Source organism: Sander lucioperca, chromosome 3 (genome assembly GCF_008315115.2).
Source record: "Sander lucioperca isolate FBNREF2018 chromosome 3, SLUC_FBN_1.2, whole genome shotgun sequence".
Taxonomy (NCBI): Eukaryota; Metazoa; Chordata; class Actinopteri; order Perciformes; family Percidae; genus Sander; species Sander lucioperca.
In genome coordinates, this window is record NC_050175.1 from 45203687 (window position 1) to 45229602 (window position 25916).

The 25916-nt window shown below is 39.9% G+C and overlaps 1 protein-coding gene across 6 annotated transcripts; it reads right to left on the bottom strand.

Moving 5' to 3' along the window:
* Window positions 1-301: 301 nt before the first annotated feature.
* adgrg1 (adhesion G protein-coupled receptor G1) lies at window positions 302-25916 on the bottom strand. 6 transcript variants are annotated; one of them, XM_035999803.1, is made up of 16 exons: window positions 25472-25916; window positions 13864-13867; window positions 13447-13516; window positions 10674-10957; window positions 9979-10165; window positions 9604-9649; window positions 9267-9351; window positions 6179-6301; window positions 5763-5870; window positions 5116-5158; window positions 4908-5014; window positions 4597-4712; window positions 4191-4453; window positions 2952-3051; window positions 2428-2702; window positions 302-1037 (listed from the first exon to the last, which is right to left on the bottom strand). In XM_035999803.1, the coding sequence occupies exons 3-16, from the start codon at window positions 13505-13507 to the stop codon at window positions 910-912; spliced, it is 1926 nt and encodes a 641-aa protein (XP_035855696.1). In that variant the 5' UTR covers window positions 13508-13516; window positions 13864-13867; window positions 25472-25916; the 3' UTR covers window positions 302-909. The 6 variants fall into 6 exon arrangements, with proteins under 6 accessions (XP_035855696.1, XP_035855698.1, XP_035855697.1 ...); XM_035999805.1 differs by lacking the exon at window positions 13864-13867 and adding an exon at window positions 20943-20946; XM_035999804.1 differs by lacking the exon at window positions 13864-13867.

Consider the following 25916-nt stretch of genomic DNA (forward strand, 5'->3'; position numbering starts at 1 on the left):
TGTTTACGTAGGTGGAGCGTTCAATGCGGTAGGCTGTGAGAAAGTGGAAATGGAACTCGTGAGCAGAAAACGTGTAGTTAGCCAGTACTTTCAGTCAAAAGAAGGCCATTCAAGTCCAGCTACATGTTCAGTCTGCAATGCCGATTTGTCTGGTGGTGGCGAGGACCCTAAACTATACACAACATCACCGCTGTTACAACATTTGGTATGAAACATCCGAAAGAATAAGAGTTGTGCATGAAGGAATCTACAGACAGCAGCCAAAATGCAGCAACTTCAGGTACGGAGTAGGATTCGGTATTCGGTTTCGGCAGAATCTTAACCAGTGGATTCGGTATTCGGCCGAACCCCAAAAATCTGGATTCGGTGCATCCCTAGTTTTGAGTGGATCTTGTTGATTAAAATACTTCCAGCAAGGTGATTATAAAGAACTGTTCCCCATGCATGTGCAATCTGTGGCTGTAATTAAACAAAAGTAATGTATTACACAAGGGACAATCTGCTTACTCTTCACCTCATGAGATGACTAATGAACACTATTTGCACCCACGAGAATGAAGTCATTTAACTTGATAAGCTGGTGCTCCAATAAGGCGATGTCTGTGAATTTCACTCAGTGTGCTTGTGTTTACCAACCCAGCTGGTCTGTGATGTTTAAAACCAGAGGATACCAGAAGAATGAGAGGTGTAGGACGTATGGAAAGCTCACTCACTGCTGTTTTGAGTCACTCTTCAGTTGTGGGATGATGACACTCCACTTTTCCCAGCAGAAACCACAACTGACAACAGAATTTCAGCTGTAGAAACAGTGACTCTACAGTTTTTCTCTCCATTTGGTCGATTACTTTGATAGGAAGACTATGACTAAGACTGCTGCTGCTTTGATGTGCCACGTGTTTTTAAGTCCATCTAACTCTTCTCCTGGGACTGCAGCATGTGTTGCCTGGTAGACCCGGTGCTGGTGCTGCCCAGAGCAGAGCCTCCAGCCTGTTTCCGTATCCAGTCCAGCATGTAGAAGCGCAGCATCAGGAAGAAACCTGGGAGAAGAGAGCACAACCAAGGTTCAATCATTACTTTGTTTTCTCTATTTCCCCTTATTGCAGACTAAAAGCCTGTGCAATAAGTAGAAGGTAGGTTTAGGCAGGTCTTAAATACATACATACATATACTTCATGTAAATGACACAAGACAAACATCTTCCGGTGGGAAAAACTAACTTTACCTATTTTCAAAACTAATCTGAGATACTTTGAGTAATCAAAATATATAGTAACTTTAGAATGTTGTTACTTATCTGAATTTTGAAACAAACGTGCACTGTAAAGATGTGCAATCTAAATGAAGAATCTACTCCGTTAGCTTCATTAGCTGTCACAGGACGCTGGTATGTGTATCCCCTAACATTTTTAAAGAACTGTTAGTGACTGTTAGTTTGTTTTGCTCTGTTGATAAAGTAAAAGTTTGCCTGCCAGTAATCCCTGGTTTTATTTCTAAGTATGTCGATTAAAACCATTTTGCTGCAGCTTCTCACTTTAGGTTTGAGTTGTTTTTAGACTAGTGGGTGGATTCTGTTACCTTTGAACAGAGCTAGGCCAGGAGCCTTTATGCTAAGCTAAGCTAGCCGGCTCCTGGCTGCAGCTTCATATTTGCCATACAGACATGAGAGTGGTATAAATCTTCTTACCTAACTATCGGCAAGAAAGCAAATGGGTGTTGTGTATTTCCCATAATGTCTAAGTATTTCTTTACATGTTTAATAAATAAATAAAATTCAAATAGAACAAGTGTTATATCATCAAACTGTCACGTTAGCCAGTTGGCATGGAAAAGTATCTTACTGAACTACCGATGTGCAGCAAAAATGGGGTTAATGAGTTAGATTTTTGGACCTGAATCAAAAACAAGCCCCCTTGATGTGACAGGAAACTGCTTTTCTTCTGATAGGCAACAGTAACAGAAGGCCTTGATTAACCATGGCCATTGTCTCATTCCCACACTGATACAATGGACCACTGGCCCCAAATACACAGCCACCAATGTCTGTGCCAACAATGAAAATACCCCTGACTATATATAGTTCAACCTTCTGTGAATGTGATAATAACAAGATGATGTTACAGTTTCTAAAATATGTAGCTTGTCATGATTCATGTTAAGTCTTTTTTTACTCTTTGGATCAGTATATTTGCCTAGGTGAAAACGACGTAATGCAATGTAAAAAGTCTGGTGACACTGTATAATGGGTGAAAATGCAAGTATATCCTGTTGTGATAGTTCTGTGGTATGGTCTCTTGTAAATGACAAGAAAATACAAAACATAAACATAAGTGGATAGAAGCTGATAGCAAAGTATAACAACGTAATATAAATGGCAAGTACAATGTGTCTATATGTTTTTAACTGGCACAGTACACCGCAAGCACAGACCTTGAAACGAGTTGAGGATGCAGGAGAGGAAGAGAACAAAGTCAGAGAGCGGACCAAAGTCCAGGAAGGTCAGACCCCAAGTTGTCCCAAAGAGGCAGCTGAGGCCCCAGATGCTGAGAAAAGCCACACGGCTCTGCCTCCATTCCTCCCTGGTGCGGATCTCCCTGTAGACCAGGAAGAGCATCACAATGCCCGAGGACACCAGGACGGCCAGGATTGTCATAGTGGTGAAATAGTGGGCGAGCAGGGCCTCGTGGTTCTCTTTCATCCAGCACCTGGAAACATCAAATGCACTCAGAGCTAATAATCCCAAAGAGGACCAATAAAAGGCCAGAATAATGTTCAAATGAATTCAGTTTTTCTCTAAAAACAGACATACCATCATATTCCTGCTGATGACTACTGTCAAAACACAGGTTGTGGGACTTTGTCATTGACTGTGTTAGCTTTTATTTATACAGTATCCACGCACTGCTGCGTCTGTTTCTCTACAGCAAATATCCTGTTTAAATAATCGTGCTTACATCAGATAAGGATTGGAGACATCATCGCTCGGCACCACCTTTCTCACTCCATAAATGTCACCGACTGCAGCCAGGATGATTATAGGAAGAGCAGGGAGAACTGGAGAAGAATTTTCAAAGGGTACACATTAATAACCTGTTTACCTGCATGAGCCATGAAGATCTACATCAAAATGTTACTCAACGTGGAGGCCCTTTTCAGACTTTGTAGATGGTTCAGTTGCCTACTGAAATGGATCAACATACAATCTCACTCCATATATACAGTATCTCACAAAAGTGAGTACACCCCTCACATTTTAGTAAATATTTTATTATATCTTTTAATGGGACAACACTGAAAAAATTACACTTTGCTACAATGTAAAGTATTAAGTGTACAGCTTGTATAACTGCTGTCCCCTCAAAATAACTCAACACACAGCCATTAATGTCTAAACTGCTGACAACAAAAGTGAGTACACCCCTATGTTAAATTCCCATAGAGGCAGGCAGATTTTTATTTTTAAAGGCCAGTTATTTCATGGATCCAGGATACTATGCATCCTGATAAAGTTCCCTTGGCCTTTGGAATTAAAATAGCCCAACATCATCACATACCCTTCACCATACCTAGAGACTGGCATGGGGTACTTTCCATAAAATCATCTCTCAATGCAAATCAAACCAGCTATTAGGCTAACTGAAATAGAACCATGCCAGTCTCTAGGTATGGTGAAGGGTATGTGATGATGTGGGGCTATTTTAATTCCAAAGGCCAAGGGAACTTTATCAGGATGCATAGTATCCTGGATCCATGAAATAACTGGCCTTTAAAAATACACATCTGCCTGCCTCTATGGGAATTTAACATAGGGGTGTACTGACTTTTGTTGCCAGCGGTTTAGACATTAATGGCTGTGTGTTGAGTTATTTTGAGGGGACAGCACATTTACACTGTTATACAAGCTGTACACTTAATACTTTACATTGTAGCAAAGTGTAATTTCTTCAGTGTTGTCCCATTAAAAGATATAATAAAATATTTACTAAAATGTGAGGGTGTACTCACTTTTATAAGATACTGTATATATATATATATATATATATATATATATATATATATATATATATATATGTTTTTTTTTTTTCTTTTCAGTGTAAACCTTTGTATTTTGCATCACTTTAAACTGCAAACATTGAGCTTAAAAGAAATGTGCCATGAAGTACAGTTGTAGAAATATTAATTCACATGCTCACCGAAGCCGACCAGGTACCATACATATGACTTTGGAGGGGGGGTGAAAACCATGTAGACCAACCAGAAGGTGTGGAAAACCTCTATGCCCATCCAGGTGAAGGAACTAAGGAGGGTGTAGTGGAGGCCTGCCCCCACCCAGGGGCACACACTCTCCCCTCCCACGTTGGCCAGGACCCCAGTGAGGAAGAAGAGCAGATTGAGGAAGGCGAGAGACACAGCTAAGCCTAAGTGGATGGGTATGGACTGCTCCTTTGATCGCCTGCTAGAGGAAGAGTGGAATGCAAACGAGTAGGTTATAAAATTGTAAAAAAAAATATATATATATATATATATATATATATATATATATATATGTATTTTTCTTTTTCCATAAACTGCATACGCTCTCAAAAAAGTAGCCTTAACCTCTTCCTGCAGAGATAAATGATGAGAGCAACACAGCTGATCACAGACACAGCACAGCCCAGAGATGTAATGGCGGTCAGTGCCAGGAGGTGGCGCACTGGGCGAGGCTCCATTTGCTGTCAAGGGACACAGAGCAATGAGCAGAGCAACAAGGCCTTCATACACCAGTATATGAGCATATATGTTTATATGTGTAATAGTGTCCTTATGTGTGTGTAAAATATTTTTGTTTTGTAGTTGATTAATGTTAATAATGCTCTGTGCATACATGTTTTGTTTCTTGTGTAAAAAAAAGTAGCCGCATGTCTCACCACTAGTACAGAGAAGTAAGTGAGATGGTTACAGAGACACTCGGTGTATTTGGCTCCTTTCTGTTCTGTCTCGCATCCATCCTCCAACCAATTGACCTGTGACGGATCTGCACAAAGACAAATACAGATTTAAATGTGGGAGTTACGGTGAATAAACGGGGAAATACAGATATATGTTGTTTATAAGGTTGGTTCTAAAGGTTCCAACCTCTCCTGGTGTCCCATGAAACACATCTCCTTGATTGCATTTTCTGAAATGAAAAGAGAGAGAGACACATGTGAGCTGTAATCACTTCCCATTAAGATGCTGAACATTTTTATTCATATTAACCACGTTTCAAGGTAACCCTTGCGCCCTTTGATTCAGTAGTGATTGAAAGAGCCGCCACTGTAATTAGTCGCATCAATCAAGTCCTACATGTAAAATCTGGCTTGATGCGTGAACACATCACCACAGATAGTTCAAGTCACACTTTAATATCAATAATACAGATATCGTACAGGTATGACACTAAACGGTTGGTTTATGTGCTTCTGTGCATTGCAGAGAGAAAACAACAGACAATCCTAAGCGCACAGACAGCAATCTGTTTTCGCAACATGTGAGGTAAGAAAATAAACCATCAAGTGGTTTCTGTGTGTTCTCTGTGTTCATAAGGTAGACGGACGGTTTGAAGCAGACGTCATAGAACTGGTAAGTAGCGTGTGTGGGTTTTTTGTTTTCAACATCATCTGCAGCAAACCCACATTTGAGAAGGTTGTGAAATGTATCTAACTCAACTCTTCATAACAAGACAATATAATGTGGACACTCACTGATACAGACAAAAAGGCACAAAAAGCACACAAACTTACAGCATGGTGAAAGCCAATCCTGATTGGCTCAGACAGATCAACGATCACCTCGTTCTCCACAGTGATTTCCACCACATCATCGAGAACCCTGTCCTCCTTGTGACCGTCCTGGAACACACACGCACGCACGCACGCACGCACACACACACACACACACACACACACACACACACACACACACACACACACACACACACACACACACACACACACACACATTTACCTTTCCCCTGATATAACAGCCTACATATTTATACGCAGAAGAACTGGAGTATTTCAGTGTAGATGTCATGTCAGTAGAATTTATATATTATTTCAAAGTCTAGGCTTGGATCAAGAAAAATGGCAGACACTATGGTGTGTGAAGTCATGCTGAGTCAGGCTGCTGTGTTGACTGAGGGCGGACATAGCCTTACCTGGAACAGGGAGTTGTTTTTGAAGAAGGTGCAGACTACTTTGCTGCTCAGTTTTGCAGCTTTTTTTAAAGCAGGGGGGAGATAGACAGTGATAGTGGATTCTGCAGATACACCTCTAGTGGCCTGGAAAACAGAATATACACAGAGAAAGGACCACTGCAAAGTTAGAGCCAGCATACCAGGGTTTGGGTCAATTCACTTTCATGCCAATGCATGAACAGTGAACTGGAAAACCGCTACCCGTAAACCAAGCCTCGATTCTTGGCCATTTCAATAAATACAGGATGTAGGAACAATGTCAACAAATTAAAATGTTTTAAAGTTTTGAATTTGGAGTTGAATCAATGACTTGAACCACCCTGCTGCTCTTTTTGTGACTGTGCATCACAAGCCCATGCTGTAATTAGTAGATCTGCAAGTTTGATTGCCGGGTACTTGCACAAATGGCCATATTTTAAGATAGTTTGGAGGACAAATGTCTGCTTTCAAAATCCATCCTCTAGTTGTCAGTAAAAGTGCAGCGATCATTCCCTTTCATGTGGTTAACCTCTCACCTATTTTCTCAACTAAAATGTTAACCCAGTTACTCATTCGCTGGGTTAAAAACCTGCTATAAAGTAAGCCAATGATTAAAAATGGCTAAACCCAGTCACAGGAGTGAAGCAGCATACTCACTCTCAGGATGTTATACGTTTAGAGTAGGGGTGTGACGAGACACTCGGCTCACCAGACCAGACACGAGATTGGGTTCACGAGAACGAGACGAGATTTTAACACTATTTTAAAGAAAACTTCAATTAAGAAATACAGTATGACTGGAAAAAATAGTCTTTCCTCAGAGAACCAAGGTTGCAACGTAACCAAGCGTTTGCAGCAGTAAACAATAGAGGTGTTGAAATTAATCAAATAATCGACGCATTGGGATGCGGACATGGACGATGCTGCATCGATGCAGTGGCCCACCATAATCGATTATAACGCAATGACGTTGCTCGTTAATTTTCCGGCCGCAGTATAAACATTCAAATGAAAAATAACATTCTCAGTAGCCTAACCCGTTTCACACACACACACACACACACACACACACACACACACACACACACACACAGACAGACAGACAGACGGAGACAGGCAGACATGCACACAGACAGACAGACACACAAACAAACAAACACAGACACACACGCAAAACGGCTGAGCGGAAACACGGGAGAGTGGAGAGAATCACAAATCGAGAAGAGGAAAGAAAACACAGAGAAACATCTGAGAGAAACTAGAATAGTTAGCTTGGAGAAGATCTAAGTGGAATAATGAAGCTGAAGAGGTGTAGCTATACTACGGCACTTTTCCTGTCTAACAGCAGTGGTTTAGAACAAACGTGCTAGTGTGCCTGGCTAAAGTTGGAGCTAACGGACTAGCTAAAGTTGGAGCTAACGGCGGAGAGTTGCTGATTCGGGGGACGCTGAATTTGGACTGGAGAGGACGACAGCGTGTTTCCCTGCTGAAGAGGACTTTGCCGTAGCAGGTGACTGGTTTTCGTTTTCGTGTTTGAGCTGTGTTTCTTGGACTAACAGCTAACTGTAAGTTGGATTTCTGTGTGTTTGCTTCACTGAAGATAACGTCCTGCACGTCCACACGAGCTACCATCAGGCCCGCAACTTTTTTTTTTTTCTCTTGGCGGTGGGTGTGTGTGTGTGTGTGTGTGTGTGTGTGTGTGTGTGTGTGTGTGTGTGTGGGTGGGTGGGTGGATGGGTGGTAACACAGTGGTTTAATAGGGTTTGAGTAAGTTTTACATTGAAACTGCTGTAAGGAGGAATCATTTTGTGTAGCTGGAGTATTTTAAGTGGAAACTGATAAAGAAACTGGTAAAGGGGTAGTTGTGTGTAATATCATTTGAAGAAATATTGCAGTTAGCATATTTGAAGGGTGTGATTTGTGTTATGTTTTTTTTTTTTGTTATTCAATCTAACGACTAAATATTATTTGTACATTTAAGTTATCGTTCAGTAAACAATACCTTTTTTTGTGGAGTTGTCAGGGGTCAGTTATTCCAATACAGCACAATAGATTTGCTGGTTAAAAGTAGGGTGGTATATGAGTAATCCAAAATAGGTAAACCTTCGTGGTAGCTACGATAATTGTAATTGAATCGGGAGATCAGTGAAGATTCACACCTCTAGTAAACAAGGAAGTAGGCTGCTCTTATATTGATTAATGACCATTTCCCTTTGTTTAATATCATTAAAAGTAAAGTTAGGTTTTGCTTTCTTCTGACTCATTTAAAAAAAGACAGAAAGAGAGCAATCTGCGCGAGTCAGCGCCACACTGAACTGCACGCTGCAGTCCGTGTGTGTGTGTTGGGCGCGAGTAAGAGGGAAAGAGAGAGAGCGGCCGGGTTGGCTCAGTTGGTAGACCAGGCGCGTATAAAAAGAGGTGTATGCCTCGACGCAGAAGGTCCAGGGTTCGAGTCCGACCTGTGATGATTTCCCCCTCTCCCTTTCATATCTAGCTGTTCTTTCCATTAAAGGCTGAAATGAGACACGTCAATGCAATGCCTTCTGTCCACCACTAAGGGGGAAATAGACTGAGTGAATGAATGAATGTGTATGACAGTTAATTTTCTGAATTAATTATTAACTGTACTTTATACAGTATATACTAATTAATGTAAACTAAGAGACTAAATCCTTAATTGTCCATATCCGACCAGAAATGCGTTGTTTTTATCCATTGACATTTTAACTTTTTATTTTATATTTGCAGTAGCTATTGCTATATATTATATATATTGTTTGTTTTCTTAAACAAAACAAACAAGCTTTATGATGAGTATTAAGTTATCAAGTCACTAACTAAAAAATAATCAGTGTTTTAAATGATTGCCTAAGTTATCAAGTCACTAACTAAAAAATAATCAGTGTTTTAAATGATTGCCTATGAACAGTTCAGTTTGTGTCTCAGAGGAAATGTGCTTCAATTTTTGAATATGCGGGTAATGTGCTCTGAAGAAATAGAAATGTAAGCATCTGCAATTTCTAAAAACAACCCAGCAGACTTGAACTCTTTTTGTGTGTGTTAGTCTTACAGGCGCTGTGACGTTTTGGCCTTTGAAATTCTCTCCCATCTCCATCTCGGAGCTGCGAGGGCAGCGATGCTGAGCCCTGGACGCCCTGGAGACACACAACCACACACCACCATGATATTAGGTTAAAAAACGGTGGTTTCAGATGGTCTTTTAAAAGAAGAAAGGTTATTTTGTAGCCCCCGCCCTTATATAGTATAATGTTTAGCTTCCTGTTTTTAGTCAAAGTCCCCTTGATTACATAAAGCTTCACAACAGCGGATGTTGACAAAAACACAGTCATGCTACTTCGACAGTCAATGTGTTGGTGCATTTGAGGAAAAAAAAGGGAGGAAATTACATCTTGTCTTGGGAGGATCCCTGGCTCTCTTGATCACATAATGTCTCTGCAAAAGAAGCCCAGTTTTGAATTTGACAGGTTCAACTTTAGACTGTGACACTCAAAAATTAAAATCTGACTCCAAAGCCCATTTGTATCATCTTTGGAGATTGGGTAGAATTAACTCTTGAGTCCTTTTTGTTAATAAGGTAATCCACATTTAAATATTACATACATGTGACTTAAAAAGTGTAACAATCAATGTGGAAACACCGACTCATAGGAGCAGAAAATAAAACAGAACATCTTCAATGTATCAGTAATCAGTAAAACCTTCATCTTGATAAATAGATTTCATTTACAGATGTGCTGTAGATAACATTCATTCTTCCTTACTGCACTTGATGTGAGCTCCTTTAAATCTGTAGGCTGTCATTATTTTTTCTGTGATAAAATCAGTGTTGGCCATTCCATCCTTGATGCCGTAGGTTGCTTCGTCTGCTTTGGCACCATTAGACAGATCAGTGCAGCAGGAGCACTGCATTCTGTCAGGCCAGCACAGAATAAGGTTCTGTCCTCCAACCTGAACAGCAAAATAAGAAAAACTGATCAGTACTTGCCATCCTCTCACATTGAGCCAGCTTTGAAAAGGTACAAGTACCTTGTATCACTTTTCAGTCTCTTTTCCTAGTTGACAAATCCAATAATAATAATAATTTATTAATCCCACAAGGGAAATTACAATTTTTTCACTCTGTTGACATTATTACACACAGACCTGGATTTCACACACATGCTCAGTACCTCTACATGCACTAATGGAGAGATGTCAGAGTGAGTGGGGGTTCAGTGCCTTGCTCAAGAGCACTTTGACAGTGGCCAGGAGGTGAACTGGCACCTCTTCAGCTACCGGTCCACCACCATACTTTGGTCCGTATGGGGACTTGAACCAGTAACCATCTGGTTCTCAACCCAACTCCCTACTGACTGAGCTACTGCCAGTGAACAAATAAAGTAACCTGAAAGGTTTACTTGTCTTCATATATTAATGTTAAAATGTCGCAAATTTCTCAACAAAATCCTCGTCTTGCCTCCTTTTTGTGATTTAGCTGCAGCTTCAACTGGCCAAGAATTGGTTCCCAGTACAGACAGAATGGCGTTTCTTCCTGTGACTCCAGTCCAAACTTCCCGAGGGCAATCCTGTCAGACCGCCTACACTGAGCTGTGATCTGCCCGTCGATGGACAGAGAGCTCTTGTTAGCCGAGACTGAGATCTCGCTACAGCCTGTGGTCAGGTTGACGTTCAGCATCAGGGAGTCATTGCCATGACGCCAGGTGCCACAGAACTTCCAGTCCAGGTCATGTTCGCTTGAACCTAAAGGAGACAAAAGTATGCACACATGGACAAAAGGTGGCTTGATGTTTAGTTTTCCTTGAAGCGTTATTATGGTTCTAAAAAAATACATTAAATCTAAATAAGAGTCGGGAATGCAATTCTGACACTGGATGTTTCAACACATGAGCTCACACTAAGACATGTTCATCACGAAATATTGATCTCATCAGTGGTGGAAGAAGTATTCAGATTAACTAAGGTCAAAAAAGCAATACCACAATGTAAAAATACTCTATTACAAGTAAAAGTTCTGCATTCAAAGTAAAAGTTTGAAAGTATTAGCATCAACATATAAGTAAGTACAAATTCTGCAGAATGGCCCATTCCGAATGTCTATATATTCACTGTACATCACCTTATTGTTGCAGCTGGTAAAGGAGGGGCTTATTTTTTAATTTATATACTACTGCCATTGAGGGATCACTAAGGGATCAATACATATCTTCATCCATAATAATACATCATCGTTTATTTGTTGGTTATATTTTGTAATATGATTCTAAATTTGCAAAGTAATTAGTAATTAAAGGCGTCCAATAAATATAGGAGAGTGCATTGTAGTGGAGGAGATGTATAAAGTAAAGTACCTCAAGATTGTACAGTACTTGAGTAAATGTACTTAGTTACTTCCCACCACTGGATCTCATCCAGTTCTGATTTAGTGATATTTTTCTGAAAATAATGAAAATCTGTATGTGTCAACTGTTTTTTTTTTTAAACCACACCTTCCAATTTTCTTATGGGCTCAAATATTGGTCATGGTCATATTTTGGACTTGTGTAAATGTTGAGTTCATTTTGTATGTACCACGTATCAAGAACAAAGTCCCAGAACACTGCAGCTCCGCTGTAACACTCAGTTCCTTTAAATCGAGGCTGAAGAATTTTCTGTTTGATGCTACCTTTTTATTTAAAGCATCAACAAGCTTTTATTCTTGTATGTCATACCTGTCTTAACCTAATTAGCTGGGTTTATATTCCCTTCAACATGTTTTTAACTGCTCTGTTTTTAATCTACCCTTGTGTTATCTTCCCGTCGACGATGCATTTTTGTTTTTCTGGGTCAAAATTTAAAAAAAACTTTTTGGTCGTCTTTTTCGACACTTTTGTCGCTTTCCCTCGACGTTTTCGTCACTTTTCCTGATGTTTTTTGTCAGATTATCTGATGTTTTTGTTGATTTTTCCCCCCCTTTTTCTGCGCTTTTTCTGACATTTTTGTCACATTTTTCAACATTCATCAATTGTTCTTCAAATGCTATGAGATTGAATAAAACACCCAAATTCAATGAAAGTAGCAAACTGATCATTTATTTGACTTGTGACGAGCGTTGTATGGAACCATCCATGTTATTTTTTTTGACAATTTGGTTGAAAGAAACCCAAAGTTCTGATATAGAAACTTTTTGAAAATGGGTCAAATTTGACCCCGAGGACAACAGGAAGCTTAATGTTTTATGTAAAGCACTTTGAATTATCTACCATTCTAAATAAATGAGTTTTGAACATCATTTCACAATCCCAAACTCTTATTGACCGTTAATGGAGCCCATATACCCCGCCTTGCTTTAAGATACTGACCCTCACACACTTCTCGGTACAAGTGAAACTGCATCGGTGGCCAATGTCCTTTTCCTTATATAGGCAAAATATTTTCACATTGACGCACCTCAGGTGCCTAATGCCGGCAATGCTACACCTATCATGAAATATTAAACTTAACACACTATATTTGGTCATTCATTACACACGTTTGATGACATGTGTGCCGTAATACTGTCACTTACAAGTTATAGCAGTTTGAAGTGGCTGTGTTTTGTTCTGATCAGATCATCTACAGAGTAAACATATGGTGTCTAGGGCTGCACGATATGAGGAAAATATGCGATACGCGATAATGTTGTTGAATATCGCGATAACGATATTACTTGCAATAAATTAACAGATATTAAAATGTACTGAATTCTGCATTTTGGCTGCTTTCAGTATTCTTCTACAATAGAAGAAATCGCTTGTTGAATTTAAAACAAATAAAAGGAAATCATTTCTAATATTCTTTTATTGAACAAATTGAACATTGAATTTACAATAACAGGCACCACTAAAAAAGAATGACAGTTACACTTTAAAGTGCAGTTTTCTACTGATATTTTCTTTCAACACAAACAATTTCGTAGTGTCTAGTGCGATATGTCGCAACCTTTCACGATATTTATATTGCGCCAGCTAATATCACGATGACGATAAAAAAAATGATATATTGTGCAGCCCTAGTGGTGTCTGAAGTTTTTATCATATGTTGTATCTGAATGTCTCTTCTTGAATATGTCTACACCTGACAACACACACCACATACAGAAACAGGGCCAGCAGAGTTACAGTGTTTAGCAACACAGTTGTGACAATGAACATGAAGCTAAAAGAGCTACTTAACGTAACGTTAACGTTTTATTTCCAGTGTGATCATCTTACCTGCTGAGAAGATGATCATGACAAACACAACCCTCAGATTACCTCTCAGTCGGGGATCCATTGGTAACAACTGCTGTTGGGAAACAGAGAAAGAGAAATGCAGTTGTAAAAGAGGAACACTTATAGTAATTCTGCATAGACAGGGAGAGCAGCCAGTCAGTCAGCAAAAAAAATAAAAAAAACTTTTCACTGAAACCTCAAGGCTGCTGATAAAGTGGAGGATTAAATGAAAAAGCACTGGGTGCATTTCCTGCTAGATTTGAACTGTAAAAGGCAAATTCCAATGAAACACAAGAATATCACTTTAATTCTTTCTATGTGCAAACACACATCCTGTATAAAACAAAAAGTCTCTAAGACGTCTGCTTTGTTATCAATGAATACAAATGAGTTCATGTTCAAAATACACACAGGGACCTTTCTGTGCTGTTATCAATGGAAACAGTCTTTCCCTTTAACACGCACACACCGCGGACAACCACACATACACACACACACACACACAATTCAGTCTTTCCAGCTATAGAAAGTTGTTTTTTCTCTTTGCAAGGAAAAGTAAAAATAAAAAAAAAATAGCTGATATCGACTGTTTCAATATTAATACACTGCAGTCATTACAGTATTTAGAGTAGTATAGTAGTAGTAAGTATACATTTCCCTAAAAAAAACCCTTTCAACATCATATTCACTCACTGAGAATCATGTGTGAGTGTCACCACACAGCATGTGTCAATTAACCACACACACTCATTTCTGTCATTTCCATTTTCTACCAAACATGCTATCTCATTTAAGCTGGGAAATGTCACATAGACGTTTAAGTTTTACTTGTTTCCTGCATGATATACTGTATAATAACCCACTTGCCAGCTTTGTCACAGCGCAGACACCTTGCAATTTAAAAAACAAAAAACAGGCACTGCATGTAGGACTGTGTGGAGTTCCTGTACTGTGTTAAGTGTCACTGAGAACATGTGGCAGTGCAGACGCAGGTTTTGAACGGGAAACAGAGCAGTCGCGGTTGTCCTCAGCATCACAGGATGGGAACCACAGACAAAAGCAGAAAGGCAGCAACGGAAAGAAAAAGACAGCGCTCCATAATCTGGGGGGGGGGTCAGTTGGCTATTTATAACTATGTATGCTGAAATAAACACCTGATACTCGAGAAGGACCTGAACCTTGGACAACCACTCAGAGACAGACTGATAAACAACCAGTCTCCTGGGTGACTTGATCATGCTCGCTAACCTTTAGCTGATATAGCATTCTTGCTTTCTAATTCCCCTGCGAAATAGCAATCTTTCAACAAGCTGTTTGAAAACTCCATACAGCAATAGTCTAACTAACTAACTAACTAACTCATGATCAAGCTCAGTATAACTGCAAAGCATAAAATTGAACCAACATGGATGTATTTTAAGTGTTTTACTGCCTAGAGTGTGTTAGGTAGCAGAAGCCGCATATTCAAAATGTATAGAACAAAACTAGCCCTAGTCCCATTGAGGCTAGCTTCCAGGCTTATCGCTTAACTAGTGTTAGCATTTACCAGCCAGACTCACAACTTGACATTGGCTACAGTTGCCTAATCAAAACATGTATCAATCAAACGTACAGTACCTGCACAAATATGCCCGTCTAAAATACATGTTCTAGCTTTAGGTTACTGGAGCCAATTCAAATACTGTAAATAGAACACAACAGAATAGACTCTCTTGATTGTCATTGTACAAATACAAGATTCACTCACCTTCTCTTCTGCCGAAACTTTGATTCACGCATTCATCACTTTCAGAATTGACAAAACTCTGCTGCCCGTCTCCTCACCCACACCCGTTCCCGTGATCACATCACTCCCGTCCTTCAGAACCTCCACTGGCTCCCTGTTTCCCAACGCATCCAGTTTAAAGTCCTCCTCACGCACAAAGCTCTCCATAACCAGGCTCCTTTCTACTTCACAGACCTGCTCCACCGCCACAATCCCCAAAACCCCCCCACCCCGTAACCTCCGCTCCTCTGACGCAGACCTCCTCTCCCCACCACTCAGGACCAAGCACCGTACCTGGGGTGACAGAGCTTTCACCATTGCAGCCCCCTCCCTCTGGAACTCCCTGCCCATACACATCTGTGACTGTACTGACCTGGACACATTCAGAAAACACCTCTTCAGATTAGCTTTCCACATACAATAGTCTTACATTACTCACCTGACAGCTACTGGTTTTATTGTTTTTAATTGCTTTTAATATGCTTGTTTTATGTGTTGGTTTTATTGCTTATCTGTTTTTAATGTGATATATGTGCTGGTTTTTACTGTAAAGTGTCTTTGAGTACCATGAAAAGCGCTATATAAATACAATGTATTATTAGATTTATTATTGATGCTATGAAAATAAATAAATAAGGTAAAAATAGAAAATAAGGTAAACGTACAAACATGGTATCCATCAGTATTCTATTACAATAGGGAAAATAGTAGGTAATAAAGTCAGTAAATGGCAACAAAATGCCAGTAAAGTTAGACCATTATAAACAGTATCATGCAGTATTGGAATAGTGCAATGCAATGATAAAATAGACCAGATATAACCATGGTAAAGCTTCATGGTATGTGTCCCTAGTATCCTTGTCAAAATTATCAATTAAAAGCACTATGTGACGGGAAAAAGAAAAAAAAGAAATTGCACAATGCAGCACTGTAAAAACCCAAAACAGTACAAACAGAACACATCATATAAAAAACACAGTATGTGAGAATGCATTTGTCCATGTACACTGAAGGTAAAAGTTTCAGCAGCTATCACTGTGTTGGAGTAAAGTCAGTAATTATGGGAGCAGAGACAGATTATGGAGGGCACTTACAGTAGCATACTGATTCAGTGCAATCATGGCTCTACGGGGGGAAAACAAGTCGGACCCATGGCTTAGCATCATAGCAAAAGTAGTGTTTCCAGCATTTCCAGCAGTGTTTAAATGTCATGTTTAAAGACGAGCATTCCCACCAGTTCTTTTAAAAGACAGTACATTACTTATTATGTATATCCACGTTTGACATTCACGATACATTTTTTGAACAATGTAATAAGATGATTTCAAATGGGCTTGAAACCAAGAGGGCGTGATTAGAACGATGCAACAAGCTGGTGGTCTAAACCAGGGATGCACCGAATCCAGGATTCGGCTTCGGATTCGGCCGAATATTGGGCTTTTTGACGGGGTTCGGTTTCTGCCGAAACCTTAGAATTTTTTTCCACTGAACCGAACCCTACGCTTGCACTACATGTGCTACGCTGGTCGGCGTTCATGAGTGACTCGCGTCTGCCTCGACCAGATCCCACTCATCACTCATGCTAGAAGAAATCTAGCACTGGGGGAAGTGGCCAGTGTCACCCCACCCATGGGCAGCTACAAGTACAGAAACACAGTGGAAGGCTCAGTTCTCTTAAAATGTTTGAGAGAAGCCAAAAAAACATCCCCCACTATTAACTATTAATGTGTATGTGTCCAAATGTGTACCCTAAATGAACATCTGTAAAAGAAGTGTTACCACTAGAGCAGTGTTTCTCAAATGGGGGGTACACATACCCCTAGGGGTACTTCAAGTACTGTGAGATTTAAAAAAAAGTACATTTACAAAATATCAGTCACACATTAATCCTACGTAATGACGGTGCCGTTGATTACGGGAAGGTTGCAATGCCAATTTGTCTGGTGGTGGCGAGGACCCTAAACAATACACAACATCACCGCTGTTACAACATTTGGTACGAAACATCTGAAAGAATACGAGTTGTGCATGAAGGAATCTACAGACAGCAGCCAAAATGCAGCAACTTCAGGTAAATAAAATGAAAAATACACTGCTGTGGATGTTGTTTACTTCATTAATGTGTTTACTGTGTTAATGGACTGAGGATGGGAGTAGGATTCGGTATTCCGTTTCAGATTCGGCAGAATCTTAACCAGTGGATTCGGTATTTGGCCGAACCCCAAAAATCTTGATTAGGTGCATCCCTAGTCTAAACTGTTGCCAAAGCTTATTATTCTGTCTTTATTTTTTGTTAGTTTTTATATTTTAGTCTTTAAATTGTGTTTACATTGAGATAGATTTATTCTTTATTGACCTTTTTGCAAGGAACTTTGTTGCCACAGTCTATACACAGCCTCACATAAATACATACATATATACAGTAGATTAAACACAACAACATGACTACATGAAAGACATCAGATACAGACAGATACAATAGGTTGCTCTGTGGTCATAAATCATGACAAGTCGTGCATTTGCCTGCTTGTTTTAGCTCTGAGTTTGCTTTTTGGATCTGATTCATCCTGGTTTAGGATACGTTTGATTTGTTAGGCCCATTCTAACCCCACTTTCACAATGAAAGAATAATAATACTGTAGAGTATGCAGCATACCTTAGCCTTAGGTTTCACACATTGCATTTTCTCTTCCCCCTTGACTAAATCCCTGTACATGTAAGTTGATCTGTCACACTGACCATCTCAAAAAGAAATAGTGCATGTTTATAGTTTTATATTTTGGGCAAAATAAACGAATCCAGCAGAGTTTGAAGCTGAATGATAGATGGACAAACTGAGCTGAGAAATTTGACTGTGCGTACATTGTTGGTGAGTCTTTACTGAACTTAAAAGTAATATTATACATCTGTTAACACTAATATGTTACGTACAGTAATTACTATTCTACAACAAAAAAGTAAAATACACTATAATAAATAAAATATAGACTGCTTTCACTTCAGCTTGATGCGCACGGAGCTCATGTGAAACTGCTATCTGTATATTTTACACGGCATCATTTGGTTGCTGTGGTTTTGGCACTTCCCTTTTTGATAATTCAATAGTGATAACAAAAACGTATTTGGGGAAAAGGTGCTAAGGTGTGTTTTCACAGTGGTTTTATGATGGAACTAATAGACACACTTACATCCTTTGGCAGAGTGGTTTAGCGAGCTACAATAGACATACCCTCTGATGAATATCTAGCATGCCTCAGCCACTCAGAAAGTTCAGTAAAAAAGAAAAGAAAGACAGTGGTTGACATTTACCCGTTTATATGGTGAAAATAGAGGCTCCAGCCCAGAATTGGTTTAGGCCTGACCGACTCTCTACTAAATGAGAACACGGTCTTACAAAATGGTGGTGGTCTCCGATGCTGGAGCATGCAGAAACTTGCTGTGGTTGCACCATAGTATCATGCCCAGCACAAACCTAACTCTAAGGTACTGGTGGGAAATGTGGTTCTGTTCTACAATCACAGTATATGTGGTGTTGAACATTGAAAAATATCAGTATATTTCGCGATACAGCAAAATGCTTTGGAAGTTATATTGAGTAAAGAGTTCATTCTTGATCTTGGAAATAGAAGAAGAAGAAGTTCACTTGGTTATGTCACATAGAGTAGATGACTCAGCTTGTCATCATGTGACCCAAGACTGAAACTTCCATGACGAAGACAATACATATAAAATGGGTTGTTTTCATGTGAAAACCCCCTTCACTAGACCGGGTAACCCCAGCCCGATCTGCCGGCGATTAGATTTCTCCCTGCAGCTCGGGATGGAAGCCTGTACATTTTCTATACTGCTTCCGTTACAAATCTGCGGGGACCAAACACAAAGTTATCCACCTGGCGCGCTATTGGCGGGTTTAACACGATGACGCTAGAGAAGCGACGGCAAGCAGCTTCTTGTTTACATTCAACATGGCGGCCACCAAAGGGCAGCGACCGGTTGATGCCGCTGTCGCTGCTGTTTTAAAGGATTTCAAAGGCAACTTTTCTCTGAAAACGGAACAGAAACTTGCCCTGGAACAATTTCTACAAAAGAAGGATGTGTTTGCCTTACTACCGACCGGCTTTGGTAAAAGCCTAATTTACCAGCTAGCCCTGCTGGTGGCCAAAAGAATGGAGCAAAGTACGTCACCCGGATAGTTGGTCTGATTGGTTGAAGGACTATCCAATTGCGTACAGAGTCATCTGAACTATGCCCGTTGGTCACGCCTCTTGCGCAGTAGAAAATACAGAGCAGACTCCCCAGACTAATATTCAATCTTAAAAGATTGAGCTTGGTCTGCTGATAGCCAGACTACCCCTTTACTGCATTATATTCCATTATATTTTTTTACATTTTAAATTGTCACCTGCCTCCTGAATTTGGTGTTTTCCTTCACGTAAATAAAAACGTTTCCACCATAAATTGGTGCATAAAAATATATCAGAATGCAGGAAATTAAGTGTTTGACGACTCATTCTTTGACGACTCATCATTCTGAGCCAGGGAAAACCCAACACATACTTAAAACAATGTCCACATTGGCCTCATGTAGACCAAACCAGGACTACACAGTCGGGTTTGGGGGTAAGGTGATGACACATAACATTCAGCATCACACTGGTGGTGAATTCACACACACTACGGCGTTCATGAGTGACTCACGTCTGCCTCGACCAGATCCCACTCATCACGGCTCTCTGACTATAGACAATGAATTGATGAAGAAGAAATCTAGCACTGGGGGAAGTGGCCAGGGTCACCCCACCCACGGGCAGCTACAAGTACAAAAACACAGTGGAAGGCTCAGTTCTCTTAAAATGTTTGAGAGAAGGCAAAAAAACATCCCCCACTATTAACTATTAATGTGTATGTGTCCAAATGTGTACCCTAAATGAACATCTGTAAAAGAAGTGTTACCACTAGAGCAGTGTTTCTCAAATGGGGGGTACACATACCCCTAGGGGTACTTCAAGTACTGTGAGATTTAAAAAAAGTACATTTACAAAATATCAGTCACACATTATTCCTAAAATAATTTTACTATAATAATGAAAGAATTTAGAGATGGATTGTAAACAGTTGAAATGTAGAATGTAAGTGTTTTTTAGTAAATCAGACAATGATGGTGCAACACTGTCTTGTACTTCTTTATATAGGGTTTTTTATTTCTACCAAAAATGTTTTGCGCTGTTCAGGGGGGACTTGGCTAAAAATATTTCAAAAGGGCAGGGCGTAGATTATTGATTTATTCTTTATTTTTTTTAAACCCCACTACACTAGAGGGTACAGGGTGTGTATGTATGTTTATTTAATATAAAAAAGTGACTTTTACTTTGTATGGGGCTTGTCAACAGAACATGATTTACAGCTCAAACCACTATAATCTCCCTCTCTCACATAACATTTCAACTCGCGGAATTGCCTTGACATGTAAACTAACTCTCTCTCTACACCCACACCCTCTCTATTGTCCCTGCACAGCGCCCAGGCAGCAATTCAGCGTAAGAATTTCCCCTATTCTTTCACTTCCCAGTTCTTATGTGTGTGTGTGTGTGTGTGTGTATGTGTGTGTGAGAGAGAGAGAGAGAGAGAGAGAGAGAGAGAGAGAGAGAGAGAGAGAGAGAGAGAAAGAGAAGCACTGACCAAAGCCTGGCATAAATGAATGAGTGTGCAAGACTGCTCACATACCGTAGACTTTTCTAATTTTTTTTAGTACCATGCCCACACTCATCCTGAAACTTGCGGCTTCACTGCCCTCGTCACTCCTACACACATATAGGATGATATAGAGCCCTGATGCGTGTTTATGTTTTATCCGTGAATGCATGCTACATCCGCCCATGCATGTGTGAACTTGACAGGCCCGACACCCCTGACTTTGCAGTCTGTCGCTTTGTGTTTCTCCAGTAAAAGTTCCCATGTGTCTGTCTAATCTCTGTATCACATAGAGGTCTGACTCACACTTGTCTTGTTTGACCTCATGACCTGAAATGGCAGCCAAAATAAAAGGGTGATACAGACAGCAGATAAGTATGACAGACAGAGTGGGAAGAGTGGAAACATAGGAAAGTCTGAGTCATTTAAAGATGTATAGAGGTGCAGCATTTTTGTCTTCATATTTAGCCACATTATTAGTAATGTCCGTCTCACTCTACCACTTTGGTCCAGACTGAAATATCTTTTTTACATATACATTCACTGTGCTCTGTGTATTAAAGGTTTTAGAATATATTCTAGGAGCACAGTGGCCCCCAACTGAAAATTTTAGGGGCGCCATCAGAAAATTTAGGGGCACACACCGTAAATCAACATGCTAACCAAATATTCACATTTCTACTAATTTCCACTGTATTACTAATCAATACTTTGATAATAGATGCAGAAATTACAATGTGCTGTTTCAAATCATCATGAAAAACAAAATATATATATATACCAGCTCTAGTCTACAATTACAATGAATTCAACTTAAAATGAAACATGCATTGTTTAGGCTACTACTGAACCAATATTGGTACCGATACCTGAAATTCGGTTCCATTACTCAATGGTACCGTTTTTTTTGGTACTTTCCCTCTATAATTACAAAACAATTATTTCAGTTGTAAAAAATATTGTCAAACCTATTTATCCTATGTACTTAGAACATGATGTTATTTTATTAGAATATGTTACACTCGAAAGAAATTAAACAAAAATAAAACCCCTCCTCTCTCCTCCCAAACCCATCCCTACAACCTATTAAATTGAATAATTATTAATTTCTTACTCACTGTAACTTTTATTGTTGTATTTGTATATTCTTTTTTAGCCTGTTTTATTTTCATGACCGTTTTTAACTGCTCTTTAATGTTTCATGTAAAGCATTTTGAATTGCCTTGTTGCTGAAAGATGCTGTAGAAATAAAGTTGCCTTGTTGCTGAAAGGCTGTAGAAATAAAGTTGCCTTGCCTTACAGCCTCAGCCTGTCAGTCAGTCCCCAGGGCACAGAACCACCGTTGTGCCTGCTTAGGAAGTGTAACGCCAACAGCACCGCGACCGCTTTCGGCTCTCCATTAATATCATATCACAGCAAACGCTGTCTGCGTGAAGTTTTGAAAAACTGTAACCACACTTGAAACCACTTTATCGGCATTTCCGTGACTCACTGTGACTTCAACAAAACTGCAGAGCCGACGTAGTTTGCACCGTCCGCAGCTATGCGTGTGTGTGCGAGTGTGTGTGTTTGTGTCAGAGCTCCACTCTCTGTCAATTTTCAGAGAGGACAGATAAGCTTGAGCTTATGCGGTCTCAGGTACCGAAATTTCGACGTTTAACGTGTAAAAAAGGGGGCAAATTTACTGGTCGCACATGTGCGACTGGATGTAAAATTCAGTCGCACACTCTCAAATTTTGGTCGCAAAATGCGACCATTTGGTCGCAGTCTGGAGCCATGGCATGTCACACACCTTCTAATATAAGGCCACAGGCTGCAGTTGGACAAATTGCCTGAATAATTAAAAGATAACAGTCAGATTTGACTATGAATTCTATCAAAAGGCTGACTTGGCTTCCAAATTACAGCTGCACCTCAGATCTAAACTTCAAATACTGTGATATGACCTGTGTTCAGTACAGTAAAGAACCTTAAAAATACCACTTCCTGCCTTTCTCAAAGTATCTGAATGTCACATTTTCGGCGACTGCTTTTCGTGTCTGTCCTTCTATGTTGCTGATTGCTCACCTGAAGAAAATATTCTCGGTTTTATTAGTACTTTGGTTCAGCTAAAGCCTGACACAAAGTAACATTTACTTCATTATCTTGCACCTCACATTTACACAGTAGACTGAATTTGTACTTTGGTTTTTGTCCTGCAAGAGTTTCGGTTTGCATTTACCCCACTCCTATACAAGTAGCCGAGTGAAGGAGCAAAGAATGTGCATGGAAGAGTAATTCAAGCAACAAAAGCTGCTCTTTGTTGTCAGGCCTTAGAGCTGAAGTGACAGTGAGCGTGAATTAGGGTCAAAGATCACTGGCTGGTTTGGAGGCTGTTTAACCCAACACACACACAGCTCTCCATCTCTGTGCAACATTCACACTCACAGAATGACTATATACTGAAAACTGTGTCAGGGAAACTAAAACACAACCTAATCACATTGAGAAAACAGGTCCGAAAAAAAGTCTCACTCACCTTTTCTTAAAAATAAAAAACCCACACTGACCTCATTTTCAGATGTCTTTTTGCAAAAGCCGCTGCTGCATGAAGACCGCACTGTGTGTTGTGCACTGCTGCCAACATGGTTACAAGGTAAGACATGCGTTTGTCTTCCTAAAGCACAATACGAGCAGCAGCTGGCATGCTGTGGCTACTATCTTACATGTTGATTTACAGCAGTATTACTTCAGGACTTGCATGTGAAGATAACAGGTTACAGTAATGTGCTGATCAGCTACTGAGGAAGCATCCTGAAGTGACATCTTAATACAAGTATTTATAATTACTGACTTTTTTCTTCTCACCAGATGCAACAAAGTATCAAATTTGACCCGGCAGAGCTGCGCCAAAGCAGGAATGAGCATTAACGTCCTCTGCACAGAAAGGTATCAACTTGAAGTAGAAGACTAGATTTAATATGGCTGATGTGGAATGTTCCCGAGGCTACATTTGTGTTAGGAACGTGCATTCTTCATGATAGCACCATAGTGATGCAGTGTGCATGTCTGCGTGAGTGTGTATGTGTTCCTTTATCTGTATCTTGCCGTCCTCTGTGAGGAAATTGGAGGAGCAGGTGGAATGCTGCAAATATTTCCTTTGGGAGTATGAATAAATCAATAAAACCACACACACACACACACACACACATGTACAGACAAAAGCCAGCATGTTATTACTGCCTAAATCACCCCCAGCGTGGCCTTAGGTGTGGGTCACAGGGTTTAGTTTGCCATCAGGGGCTTTCTTTTCCTCATTATGAAAAATGAGATCAGCACAAAAGACAAGGGGTTTCTGCAATGAGTCACATATCCTGCAATATTTGCATTTTTAGGGATTTAGGCGTTTAGAAAGATAAAAAATCTCTCGAACTTTGTCATTTGTTCACTTTCAATTTAAAACATGAAGTGCATCTCTGATGTGCATGTGCTGGTTTACAAATGGTGCAATGCTCCAGGCGTTATTTAGGCTTTTTCACACGTTTGTTTTTTTTTTACTGAGTGAGGACTTTTGATTGTGCATCAAGGCCCTGACAGGAAACCACAAACTACAGATGTAACAAGAGCCTCCATGACTTTGATATCTGCCTTCCACCACCATATCCCAAACACCATCTCTTACGGGTAGCCTATATGAGGGCGGTAACAACAACAACAAAAAGGCTTGCTACAACCCTGTTAAAATAATGAAGGGTGCCTTTATGACCCCCAGGTAGAGCTGGGAGATATATCGATATTATATCGATATCGTGATATGAGACTATATATCATCTTAGATTTTGGATATCGTAATATGACATAAGTGTTGTCTTTTCCTGGTTTTAAAGGCTGCATTACAGTAAAGTGATGTAATTTTCTGAACTTATCAGACTGTTGTAACTGTTCTATTATTTACACTTACTCATTATATCCACATTACTGATGATTATTTATCAAACATCTCATTGTGTAAATATTTTGTGAAAGCACCGATAGTCAACACTACAATATCATTGCGGTAGCTATCGATATCGAGGTATTTGGTCAAAAATATGGTGATATTTGATTTTCTCCATATCGCCCAGGCCTAACCCCAGGTCCCATATACATAAAACAAACGGTTATTGTCGAAACAAATGATAAATAAATATATTAACTAACACACAGGAGTTACAGGAGAACTGCCATTTAACAGGGGAACCCAAGCAATGTATATTATTAATAGGATATAGCTAATCCCTGGGAAAACGGTATCGGCTAACTAAGACTACATTCTGATTCAAATCACACACGTAAGTTTGCCTAACGCATTATTATACAGGATAAACAATTAATAAAACCTAATAATATATTCCTTAAAAACTAACAAACATTTGAATAGCATTGTATTTTAACAGTGATAACGCTATTGTTTTAAAAGGTCGCAAATGGAGGTGCAAATGATTATCAGTCACGCTTAAATTAATTTTATAGCATATAGGCTAGTTACTGTTATAGCCTAGCTTGTTTTTCTAGAAGTATAAAGTTAGTATTTTCCCTAGCTAGGCTTACCTTAGTTGTTCTGTCAGTAGTCGAGGTTTCGGGTCTCTTTTCTCTTTCTGATGCCCAAAGCTTCCAGTTAAAACTTCCACTCACTGTTCCACACAAACTGGACCCAGTGGGCTAAAATAAGAAATGAAAAGTAGCCCTGCGTTACCCACCACAGTGAACAGGCTACCTGGGATGGACGCTCAAATTCAGTCAACCACATAAACAGACTGGTTGACCAGAGGGAAAAAGAAAGAGAACAAATAATTCGTCTTCACTTGCTGTTTCCCAGGTCAATTCTGACGTCTTCAACGCACTCGAGATGGTGAGATATTTTAAAAATGGAAAGTCCGAAGAACCAGACGCGGGGGCTGTGAAGTGTTGACTAAAGCCGTCACACAGAGCCTCTGCTCGCGGGGAGACTGTCAGCGCGAGCTAGGTGTGAACCAGACCAGAGCAAGGCAGCTAC

Excerpts from the sequence above, each read along its gene's own strand:
- adgrg1 (XM_035999804.1), bottom strand. The coding sequence starts at position 13,507 with ATGGATCCCCGACTGAGAGGTAATCTGAGGGTTGTGTTTGTCATGATC. Across the intron at positions 5,871-6,178 it reads AAAACAACTCCCTGTTCCAG|GACGGTCACAAGGAGGACAG; the intron begins GTAAGGCTATGT and ends TGTGTGTTCCAG. Across the intron at positions 5,159-5,762 it reads GGATTGGCTTTCACCATGCT|AAAATGCAATCAAGGAGATG; the intron begins GTAAGTTTGTGT and ends TTTTCATTTCAG.